General features: G+C 39.7%; 1 protein-coding gene across 1 annotated transcript in view; it reads left to right on the forward strand.

Moving 5' to 3' along the window:
* The window catches only part of CAST (calpastatin), a 142120-nt gene that overhangs the window by 12691 nt on the left and 106490 nt on the right, over positions 1-22939 (forward strand). Inside the window, exon 2 of the mRNA XM_060201193.1 lies at positions 3220-3282. Within this exon, the coding sequence (XP_060057176.1) occupies positions 3220-3282 (63 nt within the window). The remainder of the gene's footprint in view (positions 1-3219; positions 3283-22939) is intronic.

Genomic DNA, 22939 nt, shown 5'->3' on the forward strand with positions numbered 1-22939 from the left:
ATCTGGTGACATCAGGGAGGGGGCCTTAAATGCCCACAGTCAAACCTAAGATGCACAGATGCTGAGCTTCTAGCAATGCAGGCTCTAAAACAGATACCCCTTGCTTGTAGCTACCCTCACGTATGTACTACCTGTATCTAATCAGAGAAAGATATGGGCTGGAAGTAATAAATTATTGTGATATCCTGGTCCTAAAATTTACCTGTTCTGGAGGGAGACAAATTGAGAACTAAGCCACTGTCCTTGTAGATCTGCTCTGAAACCCTGTGTCCAAGTGTTGAATGCTTCTTTATCTCAGTCTGGTCTTTAGAACTCTTCTCACCTATTGCTTTTTTTTTTTTAAGATTTTATTTATTTTATTAATGAGGAAGATAGGAGAAGAGAGAGAAAGAACCAGTATATGTATATGGTATCTGGTATATGTACTGCCATGGATTGAACTTTAGAATTCATGCTTGAGAGTCCAGTGCTTTGTCCATTATGCCACCTCCCAGACCACCTCTTTTCACCTATTGTTTTACATTATATCAACCTAGCTTTGTAAGCTTTTCTATAATTCCTTTTTTTCAAGATTTATTAATTGATCAGTACTGACTGTTCTCAAAATATGAACAAACAAACCTTGACTAGGACATCTGAGTGAAACAAGCCTTGTAGAGAACTTCATTCATCTGACTGCTGGAACCTGGCTGATTTTATGGAATTCCACTCACCAGTCTATGAGAATGTTTTGTTTTGGGAAGATTTTTACTGGTCTGCCTCCCACTTCCCCTCCTCTTTCTCCTCTTTTCATTCTTTGACAAATTGGTTCAGTCATGTATTTGGTATTACTTGGCCTTTCACCTGTAGCATGTATGTTTTTATGATTAAAAGAAAGCTTGTCTTATTCCATTTAGCATGATATAGTGACAACAAGTTTTAAGTAAAATATAAATAAATAAAAGCCCTACTTTGTAAACTTTTCCCATTTAGTGGGCATGTATCTTTGTAAAGTGTACATCAAATGATACACATACATTCCTAGTCTTTGTATTTTAATCCCAAAAGGTCACATGAGCTTTCTTTTTATATCTTATAGGAATGTATGTATAGGAAGGTGTTATATAAATAATCAAGAATTATATTAAAATTATTTCAATTTATATTAATATTGTACTTTTCTTAATCATGATACTTTCATTGACCTACATGTCTGTAGGACTTTATGTTTTGGCTTCACTGAAGGTGGTTAAAATTGAGCTCAGTAATGAGCTTTTCTCCTCCTCCTCCTCCTCTTTCTCCTTCTCTTTATATTTAGACTCTCTTTTTCAAGAAATGAAATAGTTCTTTGTACTCCTTAACCTTTTCAGGATCATCAAAAACCCAATAAATGTTAGGACTCATTTTTACCTTATCAAAATAAAAGATCATGTAAGCTAACCCATGCTGGTGGCGCACTGGGTTAAGTGCATGTGATGCAAAATGCAAAGACCCGCTAAAAGATCCTGGTTTGAGCTCCACCCCCCACCTGCCATGGGGGTTGCTTTCCAATAGGTGAAGCAGGTCTGCAGGTGTCTTTCTTTCTCTGCCCCTTTCTGTCTTACCCTCCTCTCTCCGTTTCTCTCCGTTTTATCCAACAACAGCAAAAAACAAAACAAAACAAAAAACCCTCTAATTTGTCACATAAAAATATTTGTATTCATTCCCATTGTCTTAGTGAGAAGCATAATTCTGGTTCTGGACATAGCGAAATCCTAAAGCCAAAATGAAATGAGTCCATACTTGCTGCTTCAGGGCGTATCTCTCTGTGTTAGTGAATACCCAGGTAGAAGAATGCTGGGGACCTTCTAGAGCCAGGAATTTTAAGAGCCATTAGAATTCATGTTGAATGGCAGGAAATTGTGAGGATGTGGTTGAGCTTGGCAGGGTTTGACCTGAGGAGTGTGTCTATCCTGTCAGTCTCTCTATCTCTAACAAGAGGCTGAGCAAAGAGGGACAGGAGTAACCCCAAAGGTTTGCCCCATCTTATCCAACTCCCTGCCTCACAAAGCACCCCACGTTCCTGATACTATGGCCGTTAGGTAAAAAGAAAGGGGGAGATGCCGGGGGAAATTGTGAGGATGTAGTTGAGCTTGGCAGGGCTCAAAAAGCACCCCACATTCCTGATACTATGGCCTTTAGATAAAAAGAAAGGGGGAGATGTCAGGAAATTGTGAGGATCCTCACAAAGCACCCTGCATTCCTGATACTATGGCATATCTATATAATCATTGTTTTGCCTGAAAGATCCCCACCCATTCCATTCCTTTGATCTATCTTCTTTCTACCCTCGAGATCCTCCCTGCCTGCAGGGTAATATTAATCCTACCAGTTATAACCCTCGCAACAGTTGCTAGGGAAGTTTCTACCTTCCCAGCCCCCTTTTGCCTCTCTCCAACACTTTCCTAGCCATTTCCATTTCCAACTTGCCACTTCCAGGTCTGCCCTTTAAAAGCTTGGTCTCTCTGATCAATAAAGATTTTTGCATTGTCTCGCCACCACGTGTCTGGTCCTGAGTCATCTCCCTCGAGTCACTGAGTGAGTAGCAGCCCAGGCTGGCTCTGGTTGAGTTCTCTCCAACCCAGAGAGTACGAACCCAGGAAAGGCACCCTCACACTAGCCCAGCAGTTGAGGTTGCAGGGGATAACATAATCTAAATCCAAAGATTGTCATGCCCACAGCTCCAAAGCCCCAAGTACAAACCCCCACACCACCATAAAAGCCAGAGCTAAGTGATGCTCTGGGATGAAGAAGAAAGAAAGAAAAAGGTTAAGTCATGGTTGACATGGAAAACTATTATCCTCCTTTGAATTCATGGTGAACTAAGGTTTGAAAGTAGATTATCATGGTTCTCACATGTCTCATCTCTCTGAGGAACCAGATGTTTCTTACACTTGCAATTTTGACTTGAAATTGCAGAGGCATTTTGTAAGAGACAAGATGCCGGCTTGGGATCATCATCAGATCTGTGTCTGATTAATTATAGACCGACTTTCAACATCCTAGATGAATGTCTGTAGATTACCTTGATTTATGAAAGCTACAAACATTGTTGCAGGGCTGACATTCTCAGAAGGAAGATTAAAGGGCCAGGTTTTTAAACCCTACATCTGCCCTTTAGGAGGAAAGTTACTATTAAATATCTGTATAACTACCTCCCAGTAACCATTATCTTTTTCTTTTTCTTAAAAAAATTTTTAGCATGCCAATGAAAAAACCAATGGATCATCATATAAACAAGGAGAAAAGAAAGGACCAGATGAGGTAATTTCTAAAAACTTGGATTTATATTTTTCTCTTGCTTTTCAGTGGTCATTCTTAAAATAAATAACAATGAGATAGCCAAGTTCTCCTGTTACAATATTGATCAGATTAGTTTTAACTAAGATATAATTCAAGAATATAAGTGTATAGTATTTTAAAATAAGAAATAGTGTTTCTGGTAAAGGAGCATTTGTTAGTAACGTCCATTTAGAAGTAGAATTTAGTTATAAATGGATATTTTCCTTAAAGGAAGTGGAACTGGTGAGTCTTTTTTTTTTCTTTTTCTTTTTTTCCTTCTATGAAAATCTGATAAATTTTAAAGAGAATACAAAATATGTAGTGGAAAGGGAAATCCTTATTATTATTATTATTATTTTGCAAGAGTGTACTATAAAAAGAAAACAGGAGTAGACTAGATAAACCAATTATTCAGGTTTATAAACAAAAGGAGGAAAGAAAGAGCTGTTTTATTTAGATGGACATGGTAGAAATTCCCACCTGAGCATGGCATTCCTCTAAAACATTTAAGCCTGCTCCATTCCATTTTTCTTTACTGTGTCCATTTAGATATAAAGGGATAGGAGGAGATGTTGCTGAGGAGTTATTCTGTTGCAGTCTCCGCCCCCAGGTTTTACTACGCCCCACGAAATCCTAGCAGTGCCCCCTTCAACCAATCCTGGCCCTACACGTCACCCCTGGTTGTCGCCCCATAAAAAGCCCCCTCACCCCCCCCCCTCTGGGCCCTCAGCTCTCCCTCTCTGAGGTCTCGCTCCCTGCTCTCCCCCCGTGGTCAGGTAGTGGGGACGGCCATTGCCGACTGGCTCCACGTGGTCTGAACCAAACCTCCCCCATCCTATAATAAAGATTTGTGTACCCCTTTGCTCTGGACGTCCACTCTCTTCTCCGCGGTGCAGTCCGACACCAGACCACCATCACAACAAGAAATACTAGTAAAATAAAATCTTCCCACTTTGCTATGGGTTTTCTTTGAGCCTGTGAATTTCTCCTTTTACAGAATGATGCTCTGTTGTATGCATTGTGAACACTGGCCTACGTCCCCATGGAAGGGCAAGTGAAAGTGCTGTCTTCCAAAGGGACTGAACTTGCCTCCCTTGAGCTGCCTTTTACATTTCAAACCTCCATAGAATAGAAATTTCTTTCAATAGAAATTGTGTCTTCCCAATTTGTCAAATGTCTTGAAAGGTGTGTGAATATTTAAATACACAAAAGAGATCCATTACGATCAATATGTTGATGGAAAGTTAGTTCTTTCTGCTTATTTTCTGCAGTTTTGAAATATCAATATGCAAATAGGGTTTTAAGGCTAGACCTGCTGTGAACTCTACGCTAAGGTTTACGCCTCAATTTTCTTCTCTTTTCTTCCTTTCTTTCTTTATTCCTTCCTTTCTTTCTCTTTTTTGAATTTTATTTATTGATTGATGAGAAAGAGAAAGAACCAGACATCACTCTGGTATGTGTGCTGTCGGGGATTGAACATAGGACCTCATGCTTGAGGGTCCAATGTTTTATCATCCACTGTGTCACTTTCTTGGACCACTACTCCTCAGTTTTCCACTGCTATTTTCCGTTACCAATACCCATGGAGATATAGTTTTGGTTATGAGACTGACACACTGCCCCCTATTCTAAGAGGATCACTAAACATATAGCTTATGTTGTTCTTTTTTAGTCACGAGAGGGAGTCAGAGAAGGAGAGAGACCACTTGAAACTAGATTGCGTAAGTGGCAAAGCAGCACACTATCCAAGTACAGTACCTTAAGAAACTTTGGGGGGCTGGCAGTAGCACAGCAGGTTAAGCATACATGGCGCAAAGCAGGGCCGGCGTGAGGATCCCCGTTTGAGCCCCCAGCTCCCCACCTGCAGGGGGTTGCTTCACAAGCGGTGAAACAGGTCTGCAGGTGTCTGTCTTTCTCTTCTCTCTGTCTTCCCTTCCTCTCTAGACTTCTCTCTGTTCTATCTACCAACAACAGTAGCCTGACAACAATAGCAACTACAACAAACCAACAACAAGGGCAACAAAATGGGAAAAATGGCCTCCAGGAGCAGTGGATTCATAGTGCAGGCACTGAGCCCCAGCGATAACCCTGTAGTCAAAAAATAAGAAAGAAAGAAAGAAAGAGAGAGAGAGAGAGAGAGAGAGAGAGAGAGAAAGAAAGAAAGAAAGAAAAGAAAAGAAACTTTGTGGTGATTTTCTTATACCCATAAAAGACAACTATTGCTTTTAAAAATATTTACTTATGTATGAAAGAGAGAGGAGGAACGGGAGAGAAACAGAGGCTCATTATGGCACATGTGATACTAGGATGTAACTCAGGATGTCACTCCAACTGCCACTTCCCGGTCTTCAACACAAATATTTATTTAAGATTAAATGGTAACTTATATTAAGAGTTCATCCTCTATTTTTTGTGAAGTTATAAAAATTAAGTTTCATGTGACCATCACATTTTCCCTTTTACTACTTGAAAAATCCATATGCGCCACTTAGTTCCCTTATCATCTCTGCTCTATATTCCTATATAAGTTTCTATCAATTACTTTTCAGATTAGAAACTAGATTATGCATTTTCTGAAGTCAATAAATAGTACTTCTTGGATATTTCTCTCTTTAAATATTAACCAATATTATTATTTGCACAAAAAGGAAATATTTTTCCAGTGTGTCTAGTAGGTTAATTTTTATTGTATTATTCTTACCAATTATATTGATACTTAGATATTAGAAGCATGAATATTATGTCTTTTAAAATTTTTCCTTATCTTTATTTATTTATTAGATTGAGACAGAGAAATTGAGAGGGAAGGGAAAGATAGATAGATAGAGATAGAGAGAGAAAGAGAGACCTGCACCACTGCTTCACCACTCATGAAGCTTTCCCCCTGCGGGTCGAGACTGGGGGCTCGAACCTAGGTCCTTGTGCATTGTAATGTGAGCGCTTAACCCAGGTGCATCACCATTTGGCCCCTGAATATTATGTCTTGTGTACACATGCATTGTGGTATAGGAAGCTACTGCTAACACACTGTTTTATATATATATATATATATTTATATATATATATATATATATATATATATATATATATATATATTTTTTTTTTTTTGGTACTGTCTGAACTCTAAAGCATTTTATTCCCAGACTTGGGAAGGGCTTGGGCAAACTGCTGCTACAAAGGCAGTGGGAAAGAATGTAAGACTTCTGTGCCAGTAGAGGTGCGCTGTACTTTTCAGATTGGAATGGAAAGAAACAAATTTCCACCTCAAGGAAACCTATGTCTTCTTATCAGTAATTCAAACAATTACAATATTGTTTCATAACTGTTCTGAGAATTTCTGATCCACAACATCTGCATTTGTGCCAGAGGCTAGATAGACATAGATGTTTTGCTCTGTCCTGACCAGCAGAAGACAAGAAGGCATGGGAGCTTTGTCTTGCTTCTGTGGGGTAAAACATTACAGAGATATTTATAGACTGAGATTAAAGATGGCTTATTCTCTCACCAACTTTTAACTGTATTTGTCTATAGGGTGTGCAGACCTGTGGGTAAGATGACTTGGTGATCAAGGAATATCTCCAATGTAGTCAGTCTTCAGATTCTTTATGTCTGTGACTCTTTATGTTATGTGGAGATGAGCCGCTGGTGAGATGCCTTAGCCCCGTAGTTAAATGACTCAATGAAGTCATTCTGTGTTTGCCATTATTTTAGCCTTTGTGTTCATTATTATAAGACCATATGCAATCTGGATTCATTATTTGTCTTGGCTGCCACTCATGCTTGGTGACCTTCCATTTATCTTCTCAAGGTTATCAAGAGAATTACGCAAATGGCTTCTTGTTCCCAAATAGTTTCCTACCTATGACTATTGAACAGGAATTAGGATTTGAGAGCTTAGACTGGATTTTGGTAATTCATATGCAAATTAGTCCATCCCTCCAAAGGTCAAATAATGTGTTGTCACCAAGTATATGCAAATTTACTTGTTAAGACCAATCCAAGTCTTCTGAACCAAACTCAGTTTTGAAATATGCGTTTCATCCTCAGGGATACTTCTTGAATATTTTCTTTCTTCCAGATGCATTTTACTTGGAAAAAAAAGTACAGTAGTGGACTTTGGGAAGCAGCAGATAAGATTAGGTTTAGGTAAAAAGCACTATTGTCACATGTAAAAATATCTGGGAATGAGGACTTGGGAGATAACTCAGACTTTTAGAGCACTAACTCATACCTGAAATCCCAGAAGTCACATGTTCAATCCCTGGCTTTACCTTATGCCTGAGCTCAGAAATGCTCTAGCCTTTTCTCTTCCTCTCTTGCCCCCCACATAGTATAATAAAGTAAATAAATCTTTAAAATTATGCATGTCTGTCTTTGAATTTCAGACCTCTTTCTCTTCTGCTATCATATGTAGTTTTTATTTTTTAGGATAGAATTCCTAAGCATTTACTAGGTAATTCCTTTTTCAAATATTTTAGTTTTTTACTTATTCATTTAATAAGATAAAAATTGAGAAGGAAGGAGAGAGAGAGAGAGAGAGATGGAGAGAGAGAGAGAGAGAGAGAGAGAGAGAAGCACTGCTTCAAACTCATGAAACTTCCCCAGCAGATAGGGACTAGGTTTGAACCTGGTTGCTTGAGCTGAGTAACCTGTGCACTCAGCCAGGTGCACCAACATCTGGTGACCCTGCTAAGTAATTCTTAAATATCTGCACCACTTTTACTTCTTCTTCTTCTAGTGTTTGCCCTTCTTCCGTAGCCAGTCAACAGCGTCAGGTTGAGCCTGATGTAAAGTTTCGAGACCTCCTTTGAATCTGGAGAGGTGGCAGTCGTTGACTATGTGGGTCATAGTCTGTCTGGAGCCGCAGGGGCAGTTCGGGTCGTCTCTGGCTCCCCAGCGATGGAACATAGCGGTGCACCGGCCATGGCCTGTTCGGTAGCGATTGAGGAGGGCCCAGTCATAACGTGCTAGGTCAAAGCCGGGTTGACGCTTGCAGGGGTCTGTGATGAGGTGTTTGTTCTTTACCTCAGCTGACTGCCAACTCTGTTTCCAAGAGTCTGGAACAGAGAAGTTCAGTGTAGGCGTAGGGGACCAGATTGGGTGATGAGACGTCAAGCGTTGGACAGGGTGGGCGAAGATATCCGCGTATATTGGCAGGTCCGGTCTAGCGTAGACGTGGGAAATGAACTTAGATGATGCTGCATCCCGACGAATATCTGGTGGGGCGATGTTGCTAAGAACTGGCAGCCATGGAACCGGGGTGGAACGGATGGTTCCAGAAATTATCCTCATGGAGGAATATAATTTGGAATCGACCAAGTGGACATGGGGGCTACGGAACCATACTGGGGCACAGTATTCTGCAGTGGAATAGCAGAATGCCAGAGATGATGATCGTAGTGTGGAAGCGCTCGCGCCCCATGAGGAGCTGGCCAGTCTTGCAATGCAGTCTTGCAATGATGTTATTCCTTGCGCCCACCTTTGCTGCAGTTTTTATGAAATGTTTGTGAAATGACAGAGTGCGATCGAGAGTAACTCCAAGATAGACTGGTTGGGCTTCATGCCGGATTCTTGTATCGCCAAGCTGCACATTAAGCTCACGCGGCCGAGGCATGGTGTAGATGGAAAACAGATGATACCGTTTTTGCAGTGCTAGGGATTAGTTGCCATTTTTTACAGTAATCAGATATCAGAGACATATCTTTCATGAGTGTTTCCTCGAGGATGTCAAACTTGGATGCCTGAGTTGCACAGCAGATGTCATCAGCGTAGATGAACTTCCTTAAAGACTAAAATCATGTAACTAAAAACTTATTTTACCTATACGTTGCATTAGCAATGCAGATACTTGAAGATGGATTAGAGTGTTTGTATGACTGTAACATGGTTTGTTTACTCCAGTCTTTATGCTTTGTTAAGTTTTTCAGGAAGTAGAGCAATTGTAGAACCCAAAGTTTCATGGGATAAAAAGCCAAAGATAGAATGACTACCGGGCAGGACAAAAACCATGAAGACATTTCACATTAACACTTTTAAATTCAGTGGAACAAAAAAGTCTTCCCAAACTAGTAATCAAAATCTATTTAAAGTATTTGATGGATCCATCTAGCTTTAGTGGGGGAGTATGGGCATTTTCACGACATATTTCAGTGAAGTTTTGAGTCATGGAATTTAAAATGTAAGCTGGGTGTCATCCCACAGAGCTATTTTTTCAGAACTTTAGAATTAATAATAGAAGTATTTTGTGGGTAAAAGAGTGATATAAATAGAAATTGAATAGCAAACTGTGTCTTAAAGGAAAAGATATCTAATACCTTTTTCCCCCCTTTTCCTCAGTGTTTGCATTTACTCCTTCCAAAATGTATTTGTTGGGTTCTGAATGACTCCCGACATTTGAAAGTCTTTCTGAATTATTTTCTTTGAATGAAATCAGCCTTTAAAAAAAATCACAAGAATAATTCGTACTCCTGAAAAGCAAAGAATATTACTCAGCGTCTTCACCATTTAGCTATATTGATTGCTACAGAACTGTATGTGTAAATTCAAGTTCCTGTGTTTATATCCTATATTTATAGTTACAAGTATTTATTCCTCCAGCCCTGGGTAGTGAATCTTAAATATGTGAAAAATCATTTTTCGAGTAATTTGGGGTTGAGTAATATTCACTAGCTAAGATACATGCCTTGACACATTCAGCTGGAGCTGAAATCCCAGCACCGCAGTAGAGATACTGTGCCACTGCAGGAAGCTCTAGTGCTGTAATTCCACTCATTTTCTCTGTCTCTTTCTAAATCTGAGTGGGGAAAAAAAAAACCCAGCAAGTCAGAGTGGTGATGAAATTGCATACAAAGGAGTGAAATCATTTGATAGTTGTCCTTTTTTTTTTTTTTTTACTTATCTCACTTAACATGATGTTTTTTAGTTCCACCAGTGTGTGTGTGTGTGTGTGTGTGTGTGTGTGTGTGCGCGCGCACATCCTTTGCAGGGATGTTATTGCGTAGATACCAGAATATATTATTGAACCAATGTCTAACTATATTCTTTTTGACCAGTGGTTGAATAGACAAGAGTGGATATCTATTGTGAATCATTGACCGTGGCTGCACAAGGTCATTCACAGTGCTGAGCCAGAGGCAGAGCTGGTGAGGTGCAGCCCAGGGTCAGGTGATCTCACCAGACTGACATGCAGGGCCAGGCTCAGCTACCCCACCCCTGCAGCTTCCACCTGGGGATCTGAATTGAGAGGTTATTCTGACTAAGAAGGTTCAAAATTCCATTGGTCTTTGTGTCCTCCTGTTTCTTAGTTACAAATTATCATGGATTTCTCTATTTTAAGGTGTTTTAAGGGAGGAAGCATGAATGGTGACATTCTGAAAGTTGTGTGGGTCTGTGACTGTCTTAATCTGGATTGCACACAGAAATTCAATATATAATTACACAAATAGGCCTGTTCCCTGGCTTTTTGTACTCTAGAGAAGATACCAGAGGAAGCCTACTTTTGCTTTTGGTTTTGGTTTATTTTTGTAGAAAGATTGGTTTTCGTGTGTGTGTGTGTGTGTGTGTGTGTATGTGTGTGTGTTTCACCAAGGTTATTATTGAGGCTCAGTGCACACACAACTCTAGCACTCCTGGATGATATATATATAGAATGAATGAATGAATGACAAGGGGCCAGTCAGTGGCTCAACAGGCTAAACACACATGTTGCAGTATCCTAGGACCTGGGTCAAGGCCCTGACAACACCACCACCACCACATCCCCCCGCAGGAGGAAAGCTTTGTGAGTGGTGAAGCAGTGCTGCAGGAGGATGAGTGACAGAGAGAAAGAGAGGGAGAGAGAGAGGGAGAGGGAGGGGAAAAGGGGAAGAAGGGGAAAGAGAGAGAAGAGAGAGAAAGAATATGGTAGAATATTCCAAGGGGCCCATGACATTAGTAATTTTTGCCTGAGCTTGATAGGGTCTCTACATGTTTAGCCCTGCCACTTGTTTTGTTTCCTAAACCCTTATCAGCAAGGTTGCTCGTTGTTTGTCTTTCTCTTTGTGATTTGTTTCACTCAGCAAGATCCCCTCAAGTTAGTCCCTGCTATAGCAGAGGTCTGGCTTCTTTTTAAATGAGATCAGACTTCCGTTTTACTCCTTTGCCTCACAGCATTCTTAGGATGTTCCTGATCTTCGCTTTCTGGGAGAGTTTTTGAAGTTTATTTCCCCATATTTTGATTTCTATCATCTAACTTTGCCCTTGAAATTTTAACTCTTCTCTCTGAAATATCCTGCGTAGGCATGGGTTTAGCATTTGTTTACTTACTTCTTTGTACTCCTGTCTTACCTCCTGTCACCTCTCTGTCTCCCTCTGTTATCTCTCTATCTCAGATTCTCAATTTGGAGCTCACTGCTCAGGCCCCTTCTTGTTTTCTACCAAGGATTTATTTTTATTTTTATTTTTTTTACTAAATTCTTCTTGTGGTATGTCACTAAGCATAATGGCCTTGAGGTCTTTCAGTTAGTATAATTTTATGAGAACTCTCTAAATCTTAAGGATTATAATGCTTCCTTTCTCTACAGTGTTTCTTAATACCACGTTCCTTTATCCTCATTTCTAAGTAGAGTTCTGCCTACATCTCAGGCATGTTAGCAGTAATAGCTTATCATAACTCATCCTTAACTCTGTTCTCACCACATTGAGTCTCTGTGTATCTGTGTCAGTTTGACAGGTGGATGTGCAAACTTCTGGCAAAATTTCCACCATCTAATGGTCTTTCAATCCATACAGAACATCAACTGTATAAAATGCAGTGTCTGGAAAAATCTTCCCTCTTTCGGACATACTGCCAGTAGAACTTTCCTTCATCTGCCACCAAGGGGACCCCTTTACCTAAGAGACCCACTTACACAGTAGTAGTCAGTCCCTGCCACACTCCACCTAGAAACTCCTCTTCCCACATCCTGTCCCATTCAATTAAAACTAAATATACCCTCATTTCCACTTAGTTGGCTTCCAGGAGTTATGACCTTGAATCTCTTTAGAAGAAGAGACACGCAGAGTCACTGATGGGGAATAAAGGTAGATGATTTATGAAGGGAACTCCTACCCAAGATGTGTGATCACCAGACTTTCTAGGTAGCTGCACTTTCTGAATGAGGAGCCTGAATATTCAGGAGTAAGACAAGAAGATCTTTCAGAGGGTGTTGCTTTGCATTGTTTGAGATCCATTCCTAGTGTTCTGAGAATTCTCTAGAGTGCTTATACAAGAATGTCTTATATTAGGAATCTATACATATATGTTCAGAGCACTTCTCAGCTCTCGCTTATAGTGGCTCTGGAGATTGAACAGGGACCTTGGTGCCTCAAGCATAAAAGTCATTTTACATAATAATTCTGCTATCTCCCTATACAAGGAATATACAAGGAACTCTTAAGATTAATTCTTATTGATAATTTTTAACTTCTTGAATCAAGTCTCTCCTTTTCTAGTTTTCTTCAGGTTTAACCTATATAATGAGTCTTCACTTTAGCCTCTGTTCTGCTTATTAGTTATGTGGAACTCGTGACTTTAACAGAAGGCTCTAGGCTTCTGAGTTCAACGGTGATCAGCAGTCACAGGCATTTCTTATCTCCTCTTTCTGGGCAATCATCTGTGTTTAATTCTCTACTTCAATATGTATTTCATCATGAAATAATGTAGGTTATGTCTGGACTCCCCAAGGGTGAAACTTGTTCACATAGATAGTATAGTATTTTCTTATTATGTAGAGACTACCAGCTTCATGAGTGGTCCATGAAGTTTTAAGTTCAAGACCTACAATGAATAGGACCCCGGTGATGTGCCTGTGGGGCAAACATACACCTTACCATGTATAAGGAAGGCCCTGGTTCAATTCCTAGTACCATATGGAAGCACCAACGACAGCACCAAAGGAACTACCTGGATAGTGAAATGGTGTTTTGGTGTCTCTCTGTTTCTTTCCCCATCACTAAGATATATACTGAAAAATTAGCAACTATGTAGGTGGTATAGTAGAAAAAAATGCTGAACTTTGGGGCAGGATAACCTAAGTTCCATGTCTGGCATTGCATGTGCCAGAATGGTGCTCTGATTCTCTCTTTCCTCCCCTCTTCTCTCATTGAGAAATAAATGAATCTTCTAAAAAATGTGCTGGGCAGGCAGTTCAGCAGTGTCACCTTGGGCAAAGTTTTGGTTTCATTCTCCCATGCCACAAGGTCTGGCTGGGGCAGTGGCTCCTCCAGTGGACTCAGAGACAGGCGAGGCAGACAGCGTTTTCAGGTTCATTCTCCCATGCCCATATATATACCTCAAATTAAAGCATTATGCACATATTTCAGCCGACTATTTATCCCATGACACATATTCAGGATGATTTATGAAAAGTTTGCAAAATTCAGGACATTCTGAGCCAGTGCTGATTATACATGGTACAAAGACCTTGGTTCAAGCCTCCAGTCCCCAGCTGCAGGAAGGAAACTTCACAAGTGGGAAAGCAGTGCTACAGTCTCTCTCTCTCTCTCTCTCTCTGTCTCTCTCTCTCTGTCTCCCTGTCTCTCTCTCTCTCTCTCCCTCACTCTCCTTTTCAATTGCTGTCTCTCTCTCCCTCTCTAGGCTCTGCTCATTCCCTTGTGATTTATCTCTTTCTATATCCAATAAATAAATAGCTAAAATCTTGTTTAAAATTCTGTGCCATGCAGAGGTCATAGTGAGAGCAACTTTTTTTTCTCATCTGCTGTGGAGACTTTGAAGAACCATATTCTCCATACAGTTCACTCGATACAAATGTTGGTGTCCTTGGAGACAGTAGATTATGGCTTCCAGTGCTTGTTCTATAATCTGACTGCCTGGATTTGAGGCCGTTTTTTGTATCATACTTTTTTTGTCACTAATAAGTGACAAAATAAGAATTTGAATCCAGGGCCAGTCAATTTCAAAGTATTTTTTTTCTTTTTAATTACACAATTTTGCCTGATGGCATAGGAGTTGAATCTCAATAAGTCTTCAAATAAAATAGAATATGATTATATCTTGGTATAAATATAAGACTATCTTTACATGTTAAAACACAATAGAGTGCCCCAGTAAATAAAAAAAAAATTAGACTTTCAAGCTGAAGAGTTCTTTTAGTAACTAATATGTGGATAACTAAAAACTTCTCCAGATATGTCTTTTATTGTGATATGTTTACAATACGTTTCCCCCAAACTGTTGAGAAAATTATTGATTTCAGCACTAGACATACCTGTAGAATAATGGAGGGACACCTCAGTGTGTTAGAGCAGAGAATCTGTGTGCCTGGACACCAGAGGTCACAGGTTCAATTGCTGGCACCAACATAATCCAGAGCTGTGCAGTGCTCTGATCTCTTGTCATTTTCTTTCATGAAAATAAACAAACATATCTTGGGTTCCACCAAAATTTCTGGTTCAAGAAAACTGTACCTTATGACCTATGATATCTGAATCAAATGTTGACAGATCAATGTTATTTGAAGGATAACATTACTGACAACAGAGTATAACTTAAATCCTGGAAACCTAATGAATAGATCGCTTCAATGTTATTCTGAAAATGAACTGTATTAAAGCTTGTAATTGGGGGGGGGGGGGCAGAGAGATAGGTCGTTAGTCAGGTAACCTGAATCGCTGGGCCCAATACCCTATGAGAAGTGCTCTGACAGTAGATGAAGCTTTGCTGCTATGGTGTCTCTCTCTCTCTCTTTCTCTCTCTGTGTCTGTCTGTCTTCTATCAATAAAAGAAATGTTGCACAGAGCATTTGCAAGACCTCAATTTTCTAAATTAATTTTAATAAGTCTATTATTTTAATTTTTTAAAACTTTTTATTAGCTTCTTAAATATAACAGAGTGGCAAATTTATAAGGGATAATAATCTGAAATCATGAATCTAAAGACTGAATATGTATAATACTTATCATAAATAACATTACATTATAAAACAGTATACATAATAATTTGTAATAACTTATTAAAACAGTTCGTTTGTGGAAGCTGAACCCCATAGCTCATCATAATATTTGATACTTCAGTCTAATTATTATAGTATACTTGCTAAACATATAGAACATTTTCATAGCATAAAAATTGCTTAAAGCTCAGTAGTCCTCATTGTTCAAAACACTACATGAAGTAATGCAATGATTTTCAAGTTTAACTTGCCTAAGAATCACCTCAGGAGAGTAGGAAAAGGGGCCGGGCGGTAGTGCAACAGGTTAAGTGCACATGGCTCAGAGCCTAAGGACCAGCATAAGGATCCTGGTTCGACCTGACCTCCAGCTCCCCACCTGCAGGGGAGTCGCTTCACCAGCCGTGATGCAGGTCTGCAGGTGTCTGTCTGTCTCTCCCTTTCTGTCTTCCCCTCCTCTCTAGATTTCTCTCTGTCCTATCCAACAACAGCAACAACAAAATACAATAATGACAACAACTATTAACAACAAAATGGAAAAATGGCCTCCAGGAGGAGTGGATTTCTATTGCAGACACCGAGCCACAGCGATAACCCTGGAGACAAAAAAAAAGAGTAGGAAAAATTCAGTCTTGGATTACAGAGGCAGAGAATCTGACTGGTCAGATCTAATTACAGGGGATCAAGGAATTAGCATTTTAACCACTTACCCTAGGGTGATTCTTATATATCAACAGTCTTCTGAGTACATTGTATAGGAAAGATTTGCAAATACACTTTTATTTCTTCTCTGCTTTTCTCTTGTTTTCTTTTTAAGATGACCCTTTCTGCTGGTTTGCCATGATTCTGAAGCACTTTGAAAAATGTTACAGTTTCAAAAAAAAAAAAAATCACTGGAGACAGTGAAATACTTTGGTTGGAGGAAGCAGGGACTAAGTCTTCTTCCCCTTTCTATGGCCTCACTTTTCAGCTATTCCCTCTTTCTTTCTACATTTTATTTAATGGCTCTTCTTTAGACTAACTATGATTATTTTGCTTTTCCTCAGCATAAATTATTTTAACACATTGCCTTTGAAACTAGTCACACTCCGTCATATATATTCCCTTTTGTTGCCCTTGTTGTTTTATTGTTGTAGTTATTGATGTCGTTGTTGTTGGATAGGACAGAGAAATGGAAAGAGGAGGGGAAGACAGAGAGCAGGAGATAAAGATAGACATCTGCAGACTTGCTTCACCTCTTGTGAAGAGACTCCCCTGCAAGTGGGGAGCCAGAGGCTCGAACCAGGATCCTTGCGCCGGTCCTTGCGCTTCGCGCCACGTGCGCTTAACCCATGGCGCTACGCCAGACTCCCTCTGTCTTCCTTTCTAACCCTCACAGCTAAAATATCTGTCCGGACTACTGAAGGAAGAGAGAGGGTACAGAGAGGAGAAACCAAAGGCACAGTCTGACAAGTGCTTGCATGGGGGAGGTAGCAAAGAGTCATCAGTGGAAACAAGTCAAAGAAGAAGCAACCGAAGGCACAGAGAAGCCAAGGAGGTTGCAGTGATGATCAGTAGAAAGACTAGAAAAAGGGTCTGAGCTGGAAATAGTTCCATAATTACCGGACCAAAGGAAAGATCCTGAATAGGAGATTTGGATGTTATAGGTAGATCGCCTTTGGAGCTATTTCTTCTCTTCTTAGGAGGCTGTTAAACAAGCAGAATCTCTGCACAGGTAACTCTTCTTTCCAGTTTGTATGGATTTATGTCATGAACATCAGATAAGCAAAATGAAATGAAGATGAAGTCTGCATGTATACACACAAAAAAGAGAATCCTCAAATGTACCACACATTAGAAATTTCTTGAAAATTTTCCCAATATACAGGAAATGTAATTAAAAAAAAAAGGGGCAAAAGTTTCAAACCTCACACATGGACTCTTTCCTATTGAGCTACCTTCCTGGCTCAGCATTTTGTTTTATATGTTTACAAGTGGTCAGAGGAGAGGAAGACACCAGAGCATTGCTCTCCCATACATAGAATTTGTCCTTTCTCTGTCCTTGATGCTCTCAAGTTGTGTGAGGAGTGGAACCTAGTACCTCACAGATGGAAAACATGCATCCTACCCACTGAGTGTCCCCCCACCCCCAGCTCTTGGAATAATTTATTAATCAAACACTATCGAGGAAAAGAATTTGTGAATGGATTTTAAATGTGTATTTATCAAATTTGTTAGATCCTTAGACTTCCTGGTTAGTTATTCTCATTAAGGATGATGTCTCTGGACTATTCTGCAAATCAAGCCTCTGATTCTGAAGTGGTCTAATTTGACCTCAAGAACCTTAATCTTTGGGCTTTTCTACATTCCAGAAGTGTATCATTCTGATATCTGAAATTTTCAGATGCACTTTTGAAAAAAATTGTCCCTCTCATATGAACTTGAGAGTTCAATTGACCTTGTGTTCACATTCCAATTGTAGTTTTAAGTGTTTATGATAAAAATTGCTTCTCTGAATAGAATTTTTTGCTTTTTATTTTTTGTTACTGATATTTTTTTTACCACTGGAACTTTGCCACTCTGAACCAACTTCTTCAGGTAGATGGAGTGGGGAGGGAGGGAAAGAGAGAGAGAGAGAGAGAGAGAGAGAGAAGGGAGACCAAACACAGCACTGAGACTAACCTGAGTACCTTCAGGCTCCACATGTGTACAGGAGCAGGAAAGTAGATCACCCATTTAAGGAAGCAGTCACCTTCCCATGTGAGCTATCCCTCTGGCCTGCTTACATTTTTTTCCACCAGAGTTACTGATGGGACACAATGCTGTATGGCCATTTCTCCCCTTTCCCCTCCTTTTTTTTTTTTTTTTAACTAGAGCACTGCTCAGTTCTGGCTAAGATGGTGGGGGTGGGGGCATTGATCCCTGAATTTGGAAGCCTTAGGCATGAGAGTCTCTTTGCATAACCATTGTGTCCCACCTCTTTTTTTTTTTAATTTATATTTATGAAAAGGAAACACTGACAAAAACCATAGGTACAATTCCCACCACCACCCACCCCGTCCCCTGATAGCTTTCCTGTTCTTTATCCCTCTGGGAGTATGGAACCAAGGTCACTGTGGGATGCAGAAGGTGGAAGGTCTGGCGTCTGTAATTGCTTCCCCACTGAACATCGGCGTTGGCAGGTTGATCCACCAGTAGCTGTAAAGATAAGAGATTGCTCTGAAAATAAAGCTGTTTTCAGAGGTCCTAGCTTACAGGGGTCCTAGCTGCCCAAATTCTAAACATGGAGTTCAGGGGACACCCAGTGGTTAAAAGAAGGAAATTCCTTGCTGTGGTACGGTGTTTAAAAATGATGGACTAAAATAAATGTTCCTTACTTCAGCTATGACCGTACATTGTTGTTCTTGTCCTTTTGAATGTGTGTGTGTGTGTGTGTGTGTGTGTGTGTGTGTGTGTGTGTGCTAAGAAGAAGTTGCTGCTTGATTTTGGTTTCTTACATAAACTTTCTTCAAGCATTTGAAAGCTTATGCATTATAAAACTAGAAATGTGAGAAATTAGTTAAACTTTCCTTTAAAAACCTACGTGAGGGGTCTGGATGACAGTGCACCTGGCTGAGCACATGTTACAATGTGCAAGGACCCGGGTTCAAGCCCCTGTCCGCACCTGCAGTGGGAAAGCTTCAGGAGCAGTGAAGCAGGGCTGCAGGTGTTCCTCTGTCTCTTTCCCTCTCTCTCTTTTTAATATCTTATATATTTATTATTGGATAGAGACAGAGAGAAATTGATAAGGGAGGGGGAGATAGAAGACAGAGAGACATCTGCAGCCCTGCTTCACCACTCGTGAAGCTTTCTCCCTGCAGGTAGGGACCATGGGCTTGAACTCGAGTCCTTGTGCACTGTAATGTGTGCACTTAACTAGGTGCACCACCACCCAGCCCCCTGCCTTGCCCTCTCTGTGTCCCCATTCCTCTCAATTTCTGGTTGTTTCTATCCAATAAAATAAAGATAATAAAAAAATTAAAAATAAAAATGTAAATAAAAGAAATTAGAAATACAAGTGATATTTAGAAATATGAAATGTATAGCTGGGAGTCATGAATAAAAAACAGATTTTTTTTTTTAGCTCTGAATTCCAATTCTAGGAATTTGTTACATGATCATAGTCATATATTTAATGACTGTTCAAGGACATTCAGAGCTTTATTTACAACAAAAAAAAGGGAAAGAAATATAGGTATCAACTAATAAGTAAAATTATGGCATAGATACAATGAATAAGGCATCTTTAATACCATGCTTGGAAAAAAATATAATAGCAGAAGAAAATATTTACAACATGCTAAAAAATGCAAGATTTATAATCCCATTTACAAAAAATCATTGTGCTTATGTTTTGTAATTCAATAAAATTGAAAAAATAACTGAAAGTAGTTGACTTGATTGGTAGAATTCTGAGTCATTACATCTTCTGCTTTCTGTTTTTTTCTTTATTTTAAATGTATTTTTTAAAAACAGGCAGTGTTGGAATGGAGGAGAATAGTGAATAACACGGATACTAAAAGCATAAGAAGAGAGTTCTTTGAATAGTATTAAATCTAGTATGTGTCTAGTTAGAATGTAAGGAGAGTATTACTTGTATGTGAGTCTTTCATTTCCCCTGAGGGAACCTTAAAAGTTATTTTCTCAGGAATTTTGCCTTTGGTGGTATATGGTGTGTGCAAGTGTTTGAGTTGAAGTGTCTTTGCTACATATGGACAGAGAATAAAGACTTAAGCATGAAGGCAACTTGGAGGGCAAGAATTCTTAAGTATTTTAGTTTACAGCTCCTTTGAGGTCTGGTAAAAATTAGGATCTTTTCCTCAGAAAAGTACACCCAGATGTTGGGACCAAGTGGTGGTACACCTGGTTGAGTGCACATGTTATAGTGTGCAAGGACCCAGGTTCGAGTCCCCGGTCTTCACCTGGGGGAAAGCTTTGCGAGTGCTGCAGCAGGGCTGCAGGTGTCTCTCCATCTCTCCCCCTCTCTATCACCCCTTTCCCTCTGAATTTCTGGATGTCTCTATCCAATAAATAAATAAAGATAACAAAAGAGTGCACACAGATGTGAAAAAAACTAAATAATTTTTAAAAATGGCATAGAGTTTAAAGATATTTAAAGATACATATCATCTCCACCATTTCAGGAACTATCTTATCAAGCAGGTCTATTTAGATGGTACCATCTGATCATGCTCCTATGAACTTGTTGAAATCTGAACATCCAACATGAGCTCTTCTTTGAGGAATGATTATACAAAGAGACTCTTCAGCCTGTGGCTCCAAAGGCTCTGGTTTAAGACCCACCACCACAAGCCAGAGTTGAGTGATGTTCTGGTAAAAACAACACACACACACACACACACACACACACACACACACACACACACACACAGGAGGTATGGAACAGGAAAGAAAACTGGGACATCTATAACATTAGTGGTAACTGGAAATTGTATAAATTTAAAATTTTTCATTGTTCAGATACTGTTGAAACTAATTCCATGCTTGAATTTAGAGCACAAAAGAATTTTATCTCCCCTCTAGTATTTTCCTACTAAAGCCAATATTATCCAGATTGATAGCATTCCCATACTTACTAGATATGAATTGGATTGACTTTCAGTAGTTTCAAAAATTGAAATCTCCAATCAAAGGGTAAATATTCGCTTTCCTTCTTTTTTTTTTAAAAAGACTTTATTTATTTATTTATTAGTGAGAAAGATAGGAGGAGAGAGAAATAACTAGACATCACTCAGGCACATGTGCTGCCAGAAATCAAACTCAGGATCTCATGCTTGAGAGTCCAAAGCCTTATCACTAAGCCACCTCCCAGACCATGTTTGCTTTCCTTCTAAGGGGAAGCAAATAATATTATTACAATCAGAAAGAATATCTTGAGACAACCAGCAGGAGGAGCTCCTAACCAATGGGTGGATTTCATCATCACTCGAAGTCTTGCTCTGTGTGTGTGTGTGTGTGTGTGTGTGTGTGTGTGTGTAAGTGTGTAAGTGTGTAACAGCCCAACTTGCTCCTCCCTTCATAAATATTCATTCTGTGTTACTTGACAATTTTTGAACTGCTTAGATTGATGGATTCATATTTCTTATCAATTTTGGGAAATTTTAGACCGTTTTTCTTCAGTTATTGTGTTTTATCTCCTCTTTGCAGTTGAGACATTTGTCAGTTTAACTGCTCAAGGTTGCCACATAGCTCACCGATGCACTGTGCCCTGTCCTCTTTTTTTTTTTTTTCTTTATAAAAAGGAAACACTGGGAGTCGGGCTGTAGCACAGCGGGTTAAGCACAGGTGGCGCTAAGCACAAGGACCCGCATAAGGATCCTGGTTCAAGCCCTGGCTCCCCACCTGCAGGTGTGTCGCTTCACAAGCGGTAAAAAAGGTCTGCAGGTGTCTATCTTTCTCTCCCTCTCTCTGTCTTTCCCCTCCCCTCTCCATTTCTCTCTGTCCTTTCCAACAACAATGACAACAATAATAACTACAACAATAAAACAACAAGGGCAACAAAAGGGAATAAATAAATAAAAATAAATATAAAAAGGAAACACTAACAAAACCATAGGATAAGAGAGGTACAGCTCCACACAATTCCCACCACCAGAACTCCGTCTCCCATCCCCTCCCTTGATAGCTTTCCTATTCTTTATCCCTCTGGTAGTGGGTTAAGCCCTGTCCTTTTTATACATTCGCAGAATTACTTGGTATGGCCCTACCAAGGGAGAAAGGAGTGGGAGAGAGGAAGAGAGAGTGGGAGAGTGGAAGAGAGAGACCTGTAGGACTTTGAGAACTTTTTTACCTGGAGGCCAGGGAAGATTCGTAGGAGTCTGACATTCAAAGAAGACCAGAGACTAGGTAGATATTGATGATCCCCCAATATACTCAACTGTAGAGTCATTCTTTTTTGTTAGTTTTTTAGTTTTATTTTTTTTATGAGTGATTTAATAGTGATCAACAAGATAGCAAGATTGTGTGGCATAAGAAGGGTACAATCCCATACAGTTTACACCACCAGAGTTCCATATCCCATCCCCATCCATTGGAAGGCTCCCTATTCTTTTTCCCTCTGGGGTTATGGACCAAAGATCTTTTTGAGGTACTGAAGGTGGAAGGTCTGGCTTCTGTAATTGCTTCTCCACTGGACGTGGGCATTGACAGGTCGATCCATACTCCCAGCCTGTTTCTATATTCCCCTAATGGGGCAGGGCTCCAGGAAGGTGGGATTCCAGGACACATTTAGAGATGTCATCTGCCTAGGGAAATCAAGTTGGTGTCATGATAGCATCTTCAATTTGATGGCTGAAAAGCTTGAAGACATAGACAGAGAAAAATGTTTAATAATCAGGAACCTAAAGGTAAAAAAATATAGCAGGTGATATTTGGGGTCTTCATGTTGAAAGAAACTAAGAAGTCTGCTTTAGGTATATTCCAAAGGTGCTGGGCCATTCTTAACCCTGGTTGCTTCAGACCAAATTATTTGATCCATTATCCTATTTCTCCTTATGCCATATGTGCCTGCTACCACCATACTTCATCTGTCTTTTTTTCTGTCCCTTCATCTTCCAAGCCAGTTTATATTTCTGTTTTTTTTTTTCATATACTACTCTACCTACCTAGGATGAATGATTAGTTCTTTTATAGAAAGGTCTTAGATGTTACTTCTTAATCCTGTCTGAAACAAC

Source organism: Erinaceus europaeus, chromosome 11 (assembly GCF_950295315.1).
Source record: "Erinaceus europaeus chromosome 11, mEriEur2.1, whole genome shotgun sequence".
NCBI lineage: Eukaryota > Metazoa > Chordata > Mammalia > Eulipotyphla > Erinaceidae > Erinaceus > Erinaceus europaeus.